Source organism: Gavialis gangeticus, unplaced genomic scaffold, assembly GCF_001723915.1.
Source record: "Gavialis gangeticus isolate Ggan-Ray unplaced genomic scaffold, GavGan_comp1, whole genome shotgun sequence".
NCBI classification, from domain to species: Eukaryota; Metazoa; Chordata; order Crocodylia; family Gavialidae; genus Gavialis; species Gavialis gangeticus.
Window position 1 is genome coordinate 33833035 of NW_017729028.1, and position 18920 is coordinate 33851954.

The window sequence follows — 18920 nt, forward strand, 5'->3', positions numbered from 1 at the left end:
AAGCGTTCAAGAGGTACAATGTTTTAATAAAGGTCAGTTTGACTGGAGACGTCCTGGCTGGCTGGCTGTGCTGCTGCTCCTGGTTGTCAAGAGAAAGCTCTGATGAAATCGTGGTAGCTAATCTTGTCCTCCCCGTGCAAACAGAGGCTGATCAGCTAGGGAAGAAACAGCAGTACAAAGGGATGAGAGGTTGCAGGTACTAGCATTTCATTTAAAGGGATATGCCCATGACCGGGTGCTGCTAGAGGAGAGGAAACCTCCACCAGTTACAGACCTCCCCCTGTGGTTCTCAGCCCCGTTAAGAAACCGGGTTTACTGGTCTGGGTGGGGAACTGTGCTAAAACAGCCCTGGTTACAAAGAGCCACGCTGTGGCTGCAAGGGGCAGAAAGGGGGGATTTGTTACAGCAAGCAACCATCATCTCTTCCCAACACCTTGGGGTGTCCTCTGGCCCCCTCAGTTCCCAGTACAATGGGGCACCAATGGTGGAAGGGATCTTTGCTGCAATGCAAATTAACAGCACAATTTAATAGTACCCCCTCCAAATTGGTTGGGGGCTTCGGGAAATGAGATGTTAATAATTTGCTAAGGCAACAAAAATTGAGGGGAATATCACCTTCTCTTGTTTTGTATCTCTTCCTCCCAAGTGGAGAGTGTTTCTGCACTGGCTCTGAAGCTAGCAGCACTTCTGCTGAGAAGCCCTTGCTCCAGGAATATTATATTTCTCTCCTCACGTGTGTGTGTCAGTCCTATTTCTTGCAAGGCAGCCCATGACGTCCTGCAAATCTCGCCGAGGGCACCACAGCTCTGTCGCTGTTAACCAAGTGTGTGTGGTTTCCTAGCCCTCGGGATGGTCTGTGGTGGTGGCAGTGGTGAAGACTCAGCACACCTGCCCTCTCAGGCTCGGAGCACTTCCATGGCAAACCAGCTGGAGTGCTTCAAGTCCTAGTCACTGGTGCTGGCAGGCAGCTTATGACTGACACCTGTGCCTGAGCCTAAAACTGAGATTGGTAGACCCCACCCCCACCCTTTCTCCGTCAGCTGCTGCCTGATGATGGAGCAGCAGCATCCTTGTGCTGTCTGTCTCTCCGCGTGCACAGACCCATCTGAGCTGTTCACGGCCTAGCCCATGCCCCAGCTCCATCAGGATGCACAAAGCAGGTGTCCTTCTACCCGCCTCACCTAGTGCCTAGTGGCAAGGGCACTCCTCTAGACGTAAGGAAACCCTGCTCCACTAAGGACACAATACAAAATACTACCATGCTTGCTGGAGCCCAATTCTTCCTACCCCGGCATGAATTTCCTCCCTAATAGGCTACAGATTCCCTGGGAGGTGGGAGTAGCGGTGACAAATGACCTGACATCAGGAGGGGAAGGACCTGAACCCAGGTCTCCCCATCCCCCTGCAGCTTCAGTCACTGGATCTGGGGTATTAGAAGTGGGTGGATGGCAGTGGATGCTCCTCCTGGGTTTTGTGATAAAGGGCTGGATAAGTCCAGGAGACAGGTTGTGGCAGCCACTCTGGAGTAGGGGAGGTCAGCTTCTGCAGTCCAGTGGGGCGCAAAATGAAGGCAGCTCCACCCCCGGGTGCTGCCATGGGATAGCTCCCCTATGACCTGCCTTCCTCCTTTATCCCCCCTGTTCAGTGCCCCAGAAGGAGAGACACCCACCCCAACCCCATGGTGCCTGGCTTGGGGAAGCTGATGGGGAAAGTCCTGCTAAGAAGAGACAAGCTTTGCCTCTTGAATGCCAAAGCAGGCGTGAGTGGGATGTCTTCTGACCTTATTCACCAGAGCATCGCTGATCGGCAGGTTAAAACGGGTGCAGAGGGCAAGGAACTCTGCTTTGTCCAGGAACCCAGAGCCATCCTTGTCCTGGTGAAGAAAGGCCTCCCGCAGGCTGCCATTGCTCAGGTAGTTATGGTGCCTCATCTGATCCTGAACCTGCGTAACTAACTCCTCCAGCTCCTGCCTGTTCCTTCCAGTTGCAGACAACTCTCTGGAGAGGAAGGGAGAGGGGAAGTGACAGGATGTGGGAGTTCCTCTTGGCAGACTTGATCTAAGTCTTGGTCTTATAGGCCCCAACACTCAAATGTATGGTGGCCACTTGCATTCCTGGTCTGGCCGGACAGTGCACCTAGATGTATGGGCTTGTTCCAGATGACAGGCTCCTCTGACTGCCGGTCAGGACGTTGGGCTGGGATCTGAAGGTGAATTATAGCCCTAATGCTTGACATAACCTTGCTGGAAGACCCTGGGCAGATAGCTCCTGCCTCTGTTTCCCTTCCCACCACCCCTAATCTGTTTAGATGGTAAGCTCTTTGTGGCAGGCGCTGTCTCCTACCATGAAGTCATATAGTGCCAAGCGCAATGTGGCTGGAGCTACTCTGTGCTACTGTAATGCGCTGGGGCTGGAACGCACCAAGCTCAGCTCCGTGATGTGGCTTCCCCGGGGCTGTGGGAGAAAACTGAACTCTGGAGGGGTAGGCAAGAGTTCGCTAAAAGTGAGTGTGAACATGGTGTGGAATAGACTGCCACTGGAGGCAGTTCAAGCACCCACTTTGAATGCCTTCAAGACACTTTTGGATGTTTATCTTGCTAGGATCTTATGATCCCTGCTTGCTTCCTGCCCCTGGGTATGGGGCTGGACTTGATGATCCTCCAGGGTCCCTTCCAGCCCGAATGTCTATGAAACATGGGGCTGGCAGGAAGCACCTGGGCCTGAGAGTCCACAAGCTGTGTAATAGCTGTTTAGTCCAAAGGGATCCACAAAAGCATCCATTTCACCCTCCCCCCTCACAGCATGGCCACCCTAACTCCCAAAAACAGACCCAGGACTGTTAAAACAAAAGATCAGAGCTTCAAAAACAACAGGTGCCAGAGGAAGAGAATGGGAGCCACAAAGGTATGACCAATATGTAGGCTCCTGCTCAGGAGAGATCACCTGCCTGGACAGCAAACAAAAGGACATGGGAGCTCTTGGAAACAATTCGCTCCTCTCCCTCTAACCAGCTTGCAAGCAAATGATGTGCCATAAGGCCTTGTTCTCACCAGCTTCCACCCACTGCCCATCCATGCCTACCTCTCAGTGGCCTGCTTTGCTGCTCGGCGAGGGGCGAAGTGGTCCCGCAAAGACTGCAGTGTTGCCGCAGGGAAAACATCGGGGTTGCTCTCTGCATAATTCAGGACATACTCATCAGCGTCGGTGATGACGAACCTGTGGCCAAACACTGGGCAAAGGAGAACACAGCAGTTTGCACACCTCCATGTCTGGGCAAGGCACTTTATCCCTGTGGGATAAAGTGAGCTCCCTGCTCTGGGGGCTCAGAGTGAAAAGGCTCCTTCTGAACTCACTCAGTGTGAGTCAAACTACTGAGTGAAGGCCTCAGACTTGACCCTAGGGTAAATTTCTATTGAGCACTGGGGAGTTAACACATCTTAGTATCAGGGTGATTTCCCTTGGTGGAGGCATTTATGGTCTGTGCTAGTGGATTCCAGGCCCAATCCAGTCTTGGAAAGCTGGCATGTCATAGTTTCATAGTTGGTAGGGTCGGAAGGGATCTGAGCAGATCACCAAGTCCGACCCCCTGCCATGGCAGGAAAGAGTACTGGGGTCAAACGACCCCAGCAAGGTATACATCGCGCCTCCTCTTAAAGCCCCCCAGGGTAGGAGCCAGCACCACTTCTCTTGGAAGTTGGTCCCAGATCCTAGCTGCCCTGACCGTGAAGTCGCGCCTCCTGATGTCTAGTCTGAATCTACCCTCTGCCAGCTCGTGACCACTATTCCTGGTCACTCCTGGCAGTGCTCGGGGGAACAGGGACTCCCCCAATGCCTGCTGGTCCCCTCTGACTAGTTTGTAACAGGCCACTAGATCCCCCCTCAGCCTTCTCTTCTGGAGGCTGAACAGGTTCAGGTCCCGTCACGTCTCCTAGTAGGGCCTGCCCTGCTGCCCCCGATCATGCGAGTGGCCTCCTCTGGACCTTCTCCATGCTGTCCACATCCCTCCTGAAGTGCGGTGCCCAGAACTGGACACAGGACTCCAGCTGCGGCCTGACCAGTGCCACGTAGAGGGGGAGGATCACCTCCTTGGACCTGCTCGAGATGCATCACGGGACATCAGCTAACCAAATGCCGTGCTCCCTTTTGATACACAGTAAAGGTGGGAGCACCCATGAAGTCAATGCAACCTTGACAATTTACATATATCCCCTGATGAGCTGGACTCTGCATGGCCCAGGGCTGGCTGTTTGCAAACAGCTTATGCAATATCAGCAGCGGAAGCCAGAAAAACCACTGAAAGCCATGAGCTAGTCTGAGATAAGGGTGCTCTGACCAGGCACTGGGGTCACAGCCAGACCCACCTTCGACTGTGGCCCCGATGATGAGGTCAGCTGGCTCGTAGTAGGTGGGATTCTCCACCGTGCTGCCTGGCCTGGGGACTTTGGTCTTCCCGAGGTATTTGCCTCCGATGATCCCTGAATTGCGAACAGGCGGCTCGTAGATGCTGATCATGTCCGTGGAGAGGAAATAGGAGAGGATGAAACATCGATTTCTGTCAATGGGGTCTGGAGACTCCTGGAGAAGTGAAGGGAAGGAATGAGCTGTGAGGTTGGGAAAGGCATATGGGGACATCCAGAGCTAGAGTCCCCCCTCCACTTGGACACTCATAAGTTGCCCCTAATGACCTGCCATAAGCTAAGGATCTAAAATCCTAGGTCATTCAATCTGAGCAGGCCAACAAGAGCAGCAGTGAGCACCATGTACAGTAATAAAACCATGGACACCACAAAATACAGGGTATCAGTGGACCTTTGCAGTAGTCACAGACTGAAGATACTGCTCATGGGCCTCAAAGGGGCAGAAACTGGCCTGCAACAACTGAATTTACTCATCACTTCCACAGGCTCGTTTCTCCAGGCACCAGAAGCGCACGATGCAAAATGATTCCCCACATGGAAGAGGAGGAGCAGAATTAATCTGTGATGTTAATGGACACCTCAGCAAGGCTTGGGTAATTTCCAGCTCCTGAGGACAAGACATGCTCACCCCCTCCCATAACACCAATGGATTTACTTGCTTAAAGTGAAGTTGATCCAAACAGTACGCTGTAACGTTAGGAAATTCCTCCACGTGACAAAACGCAGCCATGGCTAACTCTTCAGATCAGTGATTTTGAACTAGAGTGAAGCAGCACCCTGGGGTGCCTGGAGATCCTATCAAGAGTGCTGCAGGATGCCTCACAATATTAGCACTGTTGGGTGTGGAATATGATTCACCAGAAAAATCCAGAGATTTCAAATAGAAATCTATAGTGTTAAAACCATTCTGACTTGTGGTCTTTTTGAGTTCTTTATAACAGAAAAACTGAATCACAAAAGTGGGGCTGGTCATCTAGTCCAACTCCCTGCCTGAAGCAGGATCAGCCCTAGTCAAACTATCCCATACAAATCCCTTATCTAACCTCTTTGCAAAATTTCCATCAACCCTGACACAACACAAGGCATAACACCCTAACCTGCCACAGGTAAAGCAGGGGGACCACAGCAGCCAGTGTCTTGTTTCTATAAAAAGTTGTTAACACAAGAGACCTCAGGTACAGGGCCATGCCCTCTGCTACACAAGAAGGCAAAAACCCCTGTATTATTTTTCTGTAGTCACAAAACAAGTGAAAACTAAGAGCTAGCATTTCCCAAGGGGTGTCTTATGTCTGAAAAAGGCTGCCTTAGCTTGTAGAAGGGCTTGAATTCATACAGCCGAGGGTAGCATGGGAAATGCCGTTTCCCTTCCAGATGACGACAGGAAGGTGGCAGGGGAAGGCCCCTGTAAAAACTGCTCCTGAATGAAAAGTGCAACGCCCACACAGGTTCTTTCACTAGCTTCCGAGATATCAAATTGCCTCTGGTTTGGCAGCTGGCAGGCCCCGCATAACGGGGCACAGCTGGCTCCTGAACCGGGGACTAGCCTGTGGGAGGAGGAGGAGGGGATGTGTTTGAAGGCAGTCCTGAAAGCAGGCAGTGTGATAATGAGCTGGTGTGGATGTGAGGAGGCCAGATGGCTGTCAGAGGGAAGGCTCCAGCTGCACTGCCGTTCTCACGAGGGCCAGCCCAACGTGTGGTGAAGTCAGTGGGCGCCTGTGTTGACTGCAGTGGGTTTGGGAGCAGGACTGCTTAGTCCTGCTTGGTCCCACTTTTATCCTCCCTTAATATAGGATCGTAAAATCATAGAAGATGAGGGTTGGAAGCAACCTCAGGAGGTCACATCTAGTCCAGCCCCCTGCTCAAAGCAGGACCAGCCCCAACTACATCATCCCAGCCAGGGCTTTGTTTAGCTGGGTTTTGAAAACCCCTAAGGATGGAGCTTCCACCACCACTCTGGGCCACCTGTTCCAGTGTTTTACTACCCTCATAGTGAAAAAATTCTTCCAAATATCTAACCTGAGTTAGATGGGTGCCTGCACAGTTGGATGGGTAAAAAACTGGCTGATGGAGCACACCTGGACAGTAGTGGTGGACGGGTCATACTCAACCTGGCAAGATGTGAGCAGTGGGGTCCCCCTGGGCTTGGTCCTTGGGCCCGCACTGTTTAACATCTCCATCAGCGACTTGGACGAGGGGGTGGAAAGCACCCTGTTCAAATTTGCTGATGACACTAAGATGTGGGGTGAGGTGGACACACTTGAAGGGAGAGAGAGGCTGCAACTAGATTTAGACAGACTACAAAAGTGGGCACACGAGAATAGGATGGGGTTTAATGTAGACAAATGCAGGGTGCTGCACCTGGAGAGGACTCCACAGCACACAGACAGGCTGGGGAGCTCCTCTCTTGAAAGCACAGAGGCGGAAAGGGATCTTGGAGTCATTACTGACTCCAAGATGAACATGAGCCGCCAATGCCAGACCGCAGCCGGCAAGGCCATGCATCCACAGATGCATCTCGAGCAGGTCCAAGGAGGTGATCCTCCCCCTCTATGCGGCACTGGTCAGGCCGCAGCTGGAGTACTGCGTCCAGTTCTGGGCGCCGCACTTCAGGAGGGATGTGGGCAACATGCAGAGGGTCCAGAGGAGGGCCACCCACTTGGTGAGAGGGCAGCAGGGCAGGCCCTATGAGGAGAGACTGCGGGACCTGAACCTGTTCAGCCTCAGCAAGAGGAGGCTGAGGGGGGACCTGGTGGCTGCCTACAAACTCATCAGGGGAGATCAACAGCAAATAGGAAGATCCCTTTTCTCCCCAGCACCACTGGGGGTGACGAGGAACAATGGTAATAAGCTGATGGAGAATAGGTTTAGGCTAGAGATCAGAAGGCAATATTTTACAGAGTGGCCAAAATCTGGAACCAACTTCCCAGGGAAGTGGTCCGCGCCCCTACCTCGCACAAATTCAAAAAGGGCTGTCCCACCTTTTTGAATGTGGGGCCAGATCACAAACTGTTTATCACCCAGTGGGCCAGCGAGCCATATTCGGAGACCTCACAGGAAGTGGTCTCACATCAGGAAGTGATGTCACGTGACCTTTGACACCAATGAAGTTGCAGGAAGCAGCCATGAAATGGGTCTGGAAATGTGCCTGGGGAAGCTGTGGTTTTCAGGAAGTCGGTATGTTTGGTATGGCTCAGGAACAGGACATCCTTTTTCTGTGCGGGGGGTTGGACTAGATCAGGGCCGCCCAGCTGACTGCCTGCAGGCCACGTGTGGCCCACGAAGGGCCAGGATGTCCCCCACCGTCTCCATGGGGTCTGCAAACAGTTACTATGTAGGGCATGGGCCTGGGCAGCCACCTCTCCCACTGCTGTGCAAGGGAGAAAGGCCTGTGGTGGGGGGGGAGGAGTGGTCCATGTCCTGCAAATGTAGCCTGCGTGGCTGAGGATGGGGGTCTGCATGCTGCTGGAGCAGCCCGTGCAGTGAGGGGGTCCTAGGGGCCCACCCCCACAGCGTGCAGTCTGTGCAGCACGTGCTGGTGTCATCTGGGGCCCACGGCGTCACCAGATCTGAACAGCCCTGGACTAGCTTATCCTTGAGATCCTTTACTAACTTGATCATGGTCATTGTGGTTAATTAAATAGAAATTGTAGGCATATACTGCAGAGACATGGAAGAGATCTCAAGGATAAGCTAGTCCAGGGCCGTTCGGATCTGGTGAGGCTGTGGGCCCCAGATGACACCAGCACATGTTGCACAGGCTGCACCACGTGGCGGCCCGCGGGCCATATGTTGGACAAGCCTGGGTTACATGATTACCTGTCTGGGGTCTTGTGAACCCAGCATGCATTCCTGCCTGTGGCAGGGGGTCAGGCTAGATGATCTGTTCAGGTCCCTACTATGAAACTATGATACCTCAACTTCCCTTGCTGCAGCTTGAGCCCATTGCTCCTTGTTCTGTCATCTGCCACCACTGAGAACGGTCTCGCTCCATCCTCTTTTGAACCCCCTTCAGGTAGCTAAAGACTGCTATTAAGCCTCCTCTCCATCTCCTCTTCTGTAAACTAAATAAGCCCAGATCCCCCAGTCTTTCCTCATAGTTATGTGCCCCATCCCCCGAACCATTTTTGTTGCCCTTCGCTGGACTCTCTCCAATCTGTCCACATCCTTTCTGTAGTGGGGGGCCCAAAACTGGACACAGTACTTCAGATGTGGCCTCACCAGTGCTGAATAGAGAAGAATCACTTCCCTTGACCTACTGGCTGTTGGAGCCTATTGGTACACTCCTACCAATGTATCCCAGGATGCCATTCGCCTTCTTGGCAACAAGGGCACATTGCTGGCTCGTATTCATTTGTCCACTGTCACCCCCCGGTCCTTTTCTACAGAGCTGCTGCCCATCCAGCCGGCCCCCCGCCTGCCCCGGTGCAAGGGATTGTTCCATCCTATGTGCAGGACTTTGCACTTGTCCTTGTTGAACCTCATGAGATTCCTTTTGGCCCAATCCTTCAATTTGTCTATCCTCCAATATGGCCGCTTACCATGAAATGAATACTTGAACACAGGGAACCTCTCAGGGAGAGGTTCGTTCTCTGGTTTGCAGAGATCTTCCTCATTCCATTGATTCAGATCAGGACTGGATGGGGCAAAGCAGGAAAAGCCAGCAAAAGACACCCTATCCCCCTGGGTACCAGGAGGTGAAGAAAAGCGCTTACCAGTGTCACCCGGTACCGCAGCACTTTGTGGTCATTCTCTAGCATCTTAATGATGTTTTTCTTGGGGGGTGTTGGAAGGAGGGAGAAGCAATTCTGAAGGGAGTCTTCCAGGAAGCCAAAGCCATTGTAGGGAGGAATAATCTGCACATGTGAGAGAGAAGAGGCAGCAGTGGTTATAAAGACACCCTTCAGGGAGCAGCTTATGGGAAAAGTCCTGTTTGATGAGAATTACATCACCGGGTACCATCAACTAAGGGCTCTAATGTTCTCCCCACCATTAATACCCCAGGGTTTTAGGTACAGGAATCTCAAGCCACTATCTCCATTATACAGCCAAACTGGCTCTGTGCTAATTACTCAGAAAAGAGGCTCAGTAAAAATGGCCCTCTGGGGTCCCAGCTGCATTGCCTCTCCATCTCCAGATTGAATAGCATCAGCAATAAGGTTGGTTTCTCACAACTGCCAGCATTGCAAACTCTCCTGGGGTAACCAGCTGGGTGCTTTTCTTCCAAGCACCACTGCCCACAGTTCTGCAGGTCAGGCTGTGCCCTCAGCCATATCTGGGCAATCCTATTGTGTCAGCAGCAGGAGCCCACAGGTATGGACCTGTCTGAATGATTTGGGCACCAATAGCTAGAGGGACAGAATCCAACTCCCTCCCTCCCAGCTACACCTTACAGCTGCAACTAGCAGGATCAGATGCAGCAAAACTGGCTCTGCTGCTAAAATCAGCCAATACAATTCCTATCTACTGTGATCTAGTGAGCTGAAGAGAGGCATTGCTATTCAAGATAATGTTATCAGAAGTGCCAAAGTGAGCTGGGAATGCACACGTCCTTTCAGAATTGAATGGGAGCCAGGCTCCTAGGTCAGATAGCAGACATAGACATTTAACTCACATGAATTTCAATGATTAATACTGGAAAAACCAATAATAGTCTTATGACTAAATTGAAGATGCATGCTGAAGCTTAAACTAAGTCACAAAAAGCAGCAAGGAGGAGAAAGGGGACCTCACCCACCTTCTGTACTAACATTTTTTCAGGAACTCAAGCAAGATGGAACAGGATCACAGTTAGGTACCTTAGAGATCAAACAGGATTATAGCCATAGTATTTTCCAGAGCGCTAGCAGGTGCCTTTTGCTTGACAGCAGCTGTGTTCATATGAGATGCTTTACTGCACAGTAGACTAACCTACTGCACAGTAAAGCATCACCATATAAACATGGAGGTGCTTACTGCGCAGTAAATTAGTCTATTGCGCAGTAAATTTACTGCACAGCAGAGCCAAATAGCGTTAAATGCATGTGTAGATGTGTCCAGCTAGCATGTTGGTCAGCAGTGATATTAACTGTTGAAGCAGCCACTAGCTATATTTCACTTATGTATGGGATAGGGCTGTCAACAGATACATGTTTTCCCATCTGGCATCTTCTTAACTTCAAACTCATTAACAACACGCAAATATTAGGAGAAGAAAATATTTCTAAGAAGCTTATTGTAACGGCACATTGCAAAGCACGAGGTCTTTGCCACGTTGTGACAAATGGATTACATCCCTTAGCCCCCTGTGATATCTCTCCCGTTACCTGCGGGACCTCCTCTGGTGGTTGCTGCTTTATATGCACTGGCTGGAAGTCCAGGCCAAATCTCTCTTGATAGAAGCGTTGTGTGTATTTGTCACAGTCGTAGATGAAGAAGGTACGTCCCAGGAGGGTGACGGACTTGCCAACTGCTAAATCTTTGGCAGTGAACCACTCTTGCACCTCTTGATCAGAGATCTCCAGCACGCAGCTGGGGAAGGTTTCTGGGTAGGGTAGGGTGGGGTGGAGGAAAAGTCAGGTTAATTAGCCAGAAGTTAGTCTTCATCCTTACACATGACTGGAGATGTGAGAAGAGTCTGCACATGCTTGGCAGGTGTCAACACCTTCAAGGGGCTAGGGACAGAACGGTGATGATTAATTTATTTTTGAAAACAGAAGCAGGACATTAAAGGCTTTAAAACCAAGAGAGATTTCTGTTGGCAATGATGGAAAGACATTTTAGTTTCCAGAAACATTTCTGGGACAAATGATGCAGACTGTACACAGCCACGCACACCTGTACACGGGCACATATATGGCATCCAGCCACTCATGCAGACATCCACATTCAAATGCACTCACTCATGCACACAAGGACACTGGAAATGCCTGCTGACCGAAAGGGGTACACACAGACACAGACTCTTACTCTTCTTGTCCACAAGGGTTTTGGGCAGGTGCTGGCGTTTCATCAGCACTGGGAAGGGATCCCTGCCATCATTCTTCTCATGGATTTCCCGAACCTCCACCGTGTCGTCTGCCAAGTAGTAATGGATGATGAAAGACCGCTTCTCATCACACATGCTGTTGGCATTCTCCCATATGGCATAGAAACGAAGGACCTGGGGATATCAGAAAGCCAGGTGAGGGGCAGGACTCTCAGAGAAAAGCCACAAAAGCACCCTCTCCGAGGAAAGTCATTGCGATTTGGGGCCGTGCATGTAAGTGTTCACCACACACAGACCCCTGTGCAAAACACTTCCTGCACTCCTGGGGCACTGTTTTCAGTGAGTTGCGGGTACGATGGAAGCAGTGCTGAGAAGGGCATTTAGGGGCTGGAGAGGTGTGGCTGGAACCAAACAAGCCTGGCTTTACCAAGGAGCAGCTCCTGGGAGAGGGTACTTATCTGCAAACACTGAGGAGGCACAGAGATTGCTTAGGCTAATTCAGGGAGCATGAGGAAGAGGACAGAGAAAAGAGGACCCCGGCAATTATAGGCCAGTCAGTCTTACCTCGGTCCTTGGGAAGACCTTTGAGAAAATCATCAAGGAGCACATCTGCAAGGGCCCAGTAGGGGAGGTAATGCTCAGGGGCAACCAACATGGGTTCATTGAGGGCAGGTCCTGCCTAACTAACCTGTTTTCTTTTTATGATCAGGTCACAAAGTCCCTGGACGAGGGTGTTGGGGTGGATGTCGTCTTCCTGGACTTTAAGAAGGCCTTTGACATAGTTTCCCACCACATACTCTTAAACTTGGTGAATGCAGCATTGATGCCTACAGTCAGATGGGTGGCAAATTGGCTAGATGGTAGCACCCAGAGTGGTGGTGGACGAGTCGTTTTCAACTTGGAGGGATGTGGGCAGTGGGGTCCCCCAGGGCTTGGTCCTGGGACCTGCACTGTTTAACATCTTTATCAGCGATCTGGATGTGAGTGTGGAAAGCACGCTGTCCACGTTCGCTGACAACACCAAGATGTGGGGCGAGGTGGGTACACTGGAGGGGAGGGGCAGAATCCAGGTAGATCTAGACAAATTACAGAGGTGGGAGGATGAGAATAGGATAGAAATCAACACAGACAAGTGCAAGGTGCTGCATCTAGGGAGAGGGAACCAGCAACAAACCTATAGGCTGGGGAACACCCTTCTTGTCAACACGGTGGCAGAAAGGGATCTTGGAGTCTTTATTGACTCCAGGATGAACATGGGCTGCCAATGCGAGGAAGCAGTCAGGAAGGCTAACCGCACCTTGTCGTGCATCTACAGATGCATCACAAGTAGGTCCAAGGAAGTGATCTTCCCCCTCTACGCGGCACTGGTCAGGCCGCAGCTGGAGTACTGTGTCTGGTTCTGGGCGCCGCACTTCAGGAGGGATGTGGACAACATGGAGAGGGTCCAGTGGAGGCCACTCGCATGATCGGGGCAGCAGGGCAGGCCCTATGAGGACGCTACAGGACCTGAACCTGTTCAGCCTCCACAAGAGAAGGCTGAGAGGGGATCTGGTAGCCGTCTACAAACTCACCAGGGGGAACCAGTGAGAATTGGGGGTGGCTCTGTTCCCCCAGGCACCACCCAGGGTAACGAGGAATAACAGCCACAAATTTTTAGAGAGAAGGTTCAGGCTGGACATCAGGAGACATTACTTTACAGTTAGGGCTGCCAGCCTCTGCAATGGGCTCCCAAGGGAGGGGGTGCTCTCTCCTACCTTGGGGGTCTTCAAGAGGAGGCTGGGCAAATATTTGGCTGGGGTGATATGATCCAAGCACCCATTCCTGCCTGGGGCAGGAGGTCAGACCTGATGATCTGTTTAGGTCCCTTCCAACCCTAAGTACTATGATACTATGATACTATGATACAGTGATTAAAGGAACATCAGGGAAGGTACTTTGAGAAGTATTACTATGTGGGACAGTCCTCCAAGGGCCTGCTGTGCTGGGCAGAGACTCAGGGACTTTGGGGCAGTCTTTGGGTCTACAGGGCTTAACATGTTCCTAAAATGAAAGGGAAGTGCTAGAAGATCGAATAGGCAGGGGTTAGTGGATTGCGGGCTCCCAACAAAATCCCTCTAGATAGGGGGTATCGGTATTTGCCCAAAACACTCTGCTCTGTTCCTGCTTGTCTATCCTGCTGTGGAAGAAGGGAGTGGGCTCTGCTGAGTCACTGAGGCAGGTGAATGGTTACCCCAACTTAACAGAATTTGAACAAAAGAAAAGGAGCATCTCTGGGATGGCTGAGAAAGAAATTCTAGAGACAGCCAAGTGTGGGGAGAAGACGGGAGAATTTGTTATCTTTTTGTCCTTGTCTTTATTAGCAAAGCCAGACCCCCGGAAAGGGGCGAGTTTAGACCCTGCACAACATGTGGACTGTCTACTGAACAGGGTGGGAAAAGGCATTTGCTCACAGGCATCCACAAACACGTGCTCAGGCAACACCTTGCCTGAAACATTTTGCCCTGTCGACAGGCAATGACAGGTGGGTTTAGAAACTACCCACCCCAGGGAAGGCACCTAGGACTCACTCACCTGCTTGTCGTAGGTGAGAAACTGTTTGAGCTGGTCGAAGTCAGACGGCGTGACGTACTTGCGCAGAGGCATCTTGCGGAGTTCTGTGTAAGGGTCAAAAATCATCTTCTCCGGAGGGTTCAGTTCAATTCCTTGGCTCTCCAGGAACACCTAGGGGAAGTCATCTGAGCCATTAATGTGTTGTCACAAGGCTGCAAGCTCAGTGTTTCCACATCACCTGGCACAACAGGGCTGGGGCCTCCAAGTGCGACTGTAATAACAACAGAATTATTAATAAATGACAAAGGTTTTACGTTGCCCCTTCAGTTCCAGTGATTGTGACTTAAATCTCACACCTATTTGTGTGCTAAGATGAGCCAGGACTCAGCTGAATTTAGAAACAGGCTCAGACCAAGGAATGAGACTATTCTGCTAGGAACGAACCTACATGCATAGTGGGGAAGGGTCCTAGCAGACTTAATCTCCAGCCCTTAGGATTCTCCTGTCCATTTTGCTCTCTTTGCCATTTACACACCTGTGTGAATGGGTCGCAGTCAACTATTCGGAAAGTCCTGCCATACAGGGTGATGTTCATGCCCCGATTCAGGTCCTTCCAGTGATAATGGTCCCCGCAGTCATTCTTGGGAATTCGCTGGCGTTTGATGAACTTGCCTTGGGGGATGCCTGAGTTCTCCACGATGGGCTCCATGACAGACATGCTGTCATCTTCCAGGAAGTAATAAATAGCCACTTGGCGAATCCGGTAATGCTCTTCTGCGGATATAGGGACATCTTCCTGGAAATAAGCATCGAACTTCAGCACCTGCAACATGGGTAAAGATGGGAAAAGCACACAGGACAATTATTTGAATGATGCAATTAACATATTGGTTGTCAAAGCATGACGCAAATGGTAGCAAGATAAAGTGAAGCATGCCGCGAGAGACTGTGACTTATGCTACCGTTCACAGTCTAGTCTTGGACTAACTGCAGGAACATCAGCGAGTCTTTTACTGATTGCACTGTGAGTCCTTTTACTTGTTGCAAGGTCCTTGGTTGCATGGGTTATCCAGGGACTGAATGCAACTCCCTGGAATGAATATAGCATCTGTCCTCTAGGGCTCTCCAAGCACTTTACAAACCCAAGGCCCGTGCAGCTCAGCACCCAACTCGGGAAACCATTTTTGAGCTGTCTGGCTTGAAGACAGCCCTGTATTCTCATGGAAGATAGACTTTCCCTCACTCTCCTGCACTTGCCTCCTCTCTGTGGCACTAATGCCAGAGCCAGATTGCACTTGGGGAGGCAGAAAAGGAGGGTTGGTGAGGGCATGAGGATATGGCTCATTTTTGGGTACATTTATCAAAGGTTCATCACCATCCCAGGGAAGGCTCCCTCTGCAATCCACTAGTAGGTGAATGCCCTAAATGAGGATGGGGAGTAGCCCGGGCCATGAACTTCTCTGCTCCTCCACACCATCCACCCAGTTGGTTAGGCCTCTGGTTTGGCATATGCCGCTCCTCCTCCCTATCCTGTGTGCTGAGGAGATCAGAGAGGGATTATCATTGCTGGGGCACAATCCCTCCCCAACCTTGAAGGGAATGGCTGCTGCTCTGCACTGTTTTTCTTGGGCAAGTGACTTACAGACACACTGGCCCTTGGCAGATATGCTGATGAAGCCTAATGACAGAAGCAGAAAGCAGTGGGACAGGCATTAGGGTACCATGGGGACAGCATGGTATAAAGAGGTGAGAACAACTCCACACCTTGACTTCTCTGATACACAATCTGTTACAATTGCAGCATCAGAGAGAAAAGTGGGGGACAAGGTTTTCAGGGACATGGTCATAAAACAGAGCTTTCAGAGGTCATCCAAACTCTCCTTAAACTCCTGCTGGAATCATCCTCGTGTAGCCCATGGGAAGGTCTCATAACATTTATATAACCTAATCCTCTTCCCGGGCAAAGCAAGCCTCTCTCACTCCGGGCCTCAACCGTCTATGACTAAGGACTCTGGCATTGGAAAAATATGCTCTGCACTGTCTGTTCCCTGGACTTCCCCGTGTTTGGCTAACAGTGTCCTGGCCTCAGGCTCTCTGTACCTTTTTGTCGAAAGCCACGTGAGCTGGAACGAAGTCAGAAGGTGGAGCCTGCTTGGCTTTGCCATAGGTCAGTGTGGGTCTCTTGTTGGCCAGCTCATCCAATTCTGCCTGCGACAGCTGGTTCACATAGAGTCGCTCCCCGCCTATCCCTACGGTGGGGTGTCGGGAATAGGCATAACCATTCCTGTAGCCCAGAGTCTGGGAGCGATGGAAAGAAGTTTTCTGTGGAAAGAAATCCAACAAGTGACATCCAACATGCCTGAGACATGAAGCAACCCTTCTCTCTGACACACAGCTCAGGGAAAGATGGCATGGCAGTTCACTGGACCCAGTGGCGACAGTGATTTACAGTTTAACATCTCATGCTGCCACATAGCCAGAGGAAGTGACAGGGGGCTGGTCATGTGGTGAAGTCACTGGAACAGGCTCGATGCCTGGCTCTGCCACAGACATCCCAAACAGCCTTGGGTGAGTCACTTAGTACCACATCCTATGCCACACTGCTTAGGTCCCCAAAAAGCTATGCATGCAAAAAGTGAAGGAGAGGTCTCCCTCCTCCTCACTGCTTTGGGTGACTTAGTCGGAGGCCTACGAGGATGCTGTACTGCAAATGCAGCCAGACCCATGATTTCTCAAGGACTCGAACCAGGTGGAATCATCTAAAAGCAGAACTGGAACGGACCTCTTGTCCAACCCCCCTGCCGGAGGCATGATCACCCCTATCCGAAGCATCATCCCATATAAATCCTTGTCTAACCTATTACTAAAGCTATATAATCGGCCCCATCACACAGCTATAAGGCACAGCACCCTAATCTGCTGTAAAGCAAGGGGACACAAGGCAGTCAGTGTCCCATCACTGCAAGGGTTGTTTAAATACGCTCAAGAGATCCCAGGAGGAGGGTCAGGCCCTCCACTACGGAGGAAGGCAAAACCCTCCACAGTCCATAGCAATCTGACCAGGGGGTAAAATATCTTCCTGACCCCAAATGTGGTCAGTCTGTCTCTGAGCAGAGGGGCAAGACCCTCTAGTCAGGAAGCTCAGGGTTTTAGTCTGGGTTTTAACCAGCATGAGCACTGGCACCCCCAGTCAACATCTTCAGCCTTAGCTGCATCCAACGCAATGCAATACTTCCAGATTTCTCATCCCCCTTTATGTTACTTAACTCTTAGGGAACAAAAACCACAGTGTTTTCCTCCCTCCTCCTTGCTTCAGCAGATACTCAAAGGCTGCATTAGGGATCTTCAAGTGAACCTTAGCTGTTCCACTGGCCATCTCCCGAGTATGCCCGAGGGAGACAGACCCATTCACGCAGTGTGTGCGCAAGCATGGTTAAAGGCTGTGCAAGCAAAAAGTTTGGCGAGGAAGGCAAAGACACCCAGTAGAGCTTTATTTGTTGTGTCCATAAATCTCTCTGCCTCCGTGCACATGGCACACGTCGGCCTGCCCCTAATGCTGCAGCAGAGACTTGTTATTCTTTGCTGCCCTTATCCAATTTGGGGTGCAGCTTCCTTAGGGCAGCTTGCCTTTCGGGGACATTAGCTCTGCCAAGCTGCATAGTTCTGAGCCACTGTTCCTATTCAATATGCTTACCGATGGTTCAGGGAGGTGACAAGGACACATAGCAAGTCAGTGGCAGGGCTGTGGATGTCACCCAGACTCTCACCCCAGTCCTGAGCAATGGGGGTGCTGTCTGGGTGGTCCTGCTCTGTTTGGGCTAGCTGAAGAAACAATGGGAGGAGATGGGAGTCCACCCACTGTGACATCCCACCCCCCACAACTGCAGGCACTGAAGACAATGGGATGTGGCCAACTAATCCAACTGGATCCTCCTTCAGAGAAAGGAAAAGCAAAGCCAGGCCCTTTGGGATACCTTAAGACTTCCCTTAGGGTCCTATGACTGTCATTGCATAGCACATGGTGGCCTCTACGTATTTGGAGGAAAACTCAAAAGGCCCCTAACACTTAGTCTAAAGGAGAATCTCAGTATAGAGCCTTTGACACACACCGTCCCCTTTCCCGCAGCAGCAGTGGACACTTTCCTCAAATGCACTGAGAGAACGTGCCTTTCCAGCCCCAAATTAGCAACCAATCCAGTCTCATTCACACGAACAAGCCTCCCTGCCATTCAGGCCCATAATTCGATTTATAACCTCACTCGCATGTCTCATTACCCACTTTCGCTTAAAAAACAACTCTGCCAGCAGTGACAGAGCAGCAGCAAAGCCTGTTCAGGTGAAAGCAAGAGGTTTCACAGACAAGATGCTAACAGCCCTGCGTAAGTATGACACTGGCCACAAGACAGGCAGTTTCCTGCTAAGAAACCAGCATCAAAGCCAAAATGAGGAGCTTGTAGAAGATATTCCAAGCAAAGTGGAGATGCATTATTTTAACCCACCTGGCACTGCTCCTCCGGTAAGGCTCAGTGGGGGTCCCAGTTGGGTCTGATCCTTTGGCCGTAGGCACAGATGACTAGCTTTAAGATAGCCCAGGATTTGCCTCCCAGGAAGGGGGTTTTGGCACGGACATTGGGTGGGCACAGGGTCCTTGTCCTGCAAGAATCAGGCTCCCCTGAGGGAAGTCACACTGACACCGGGCTCCTCTCACTGGGAGAGTCGATTCCCATGAGCACGGCCAGGACCCCGTTTCCAGGATTATGGGGAAGGGGGAATGGGGCTTCTGTCCTAAGTACGGGGACCCCCCCAGAGCAGGGGTGTTTCACCTCCAGCCACAGACCAAATCCAGCCTGCACAGCCACAGCCCCCGGCCTGCGGCGCTCCCCATGGGCTGGGAAATTTAGCGGTGGTGGGGAAGCGATGGCAGCGAATACCTCCACCCTGCCCCACGGCCAAATCCCTATGGCCTGCTGGAGCCCACAGCTAGATCAG

The 18920-nt window shown here is 51.3% G+C and overlaps 1 protein-coding gene across 1 annotated transcript in view; it reads right to left on the reverse strand.

The window, feature by feature from the left end:
* The window catches only part of EFHC1 (EF-hand domain containing 1), a 21785-nt gene continuing 2865 nt past the window's right edge, over window positions 1–18920 (reverse strand). Inside the window, exons 2-11 of the mRNA XM_019520925.1 lie at window positions 16032–16253; window positions 14467–14754; window positions 13953–14102; window positions 11363–11555; window positions 10720–10937; window positions 9130–9270; window positions 4361–4574; window positions 3081–3228; window positions 1781–1997; window positions 1–155 (exon numbers count right to left, since the gene is read on the reverse strand). Coding sequence (XP_019376470.1) covers window positions 87–155; window positions 1781–1997; window positions 3081–3228; window positions 4361–4574; window positions 9130–9270; window positions 10720–10937; window positions 11363–11555; window positions 13953–14102; window positions 14467–14754; window positions 16032–16253 — 1860 coding nt within the window. The 3' untranslated portion in view covers window positions 1–86. The remainder of the gene's footprint in view (window positions 156–1780; window positions 1998–3080; window positions 3229–4360; window positions 4575–9129; window positions 9271–10719; window positions 10938–11362; window positions 11556–13952; window positions 14103–14466; window positions 14755–16031; window positions 16254–18920) is intronic.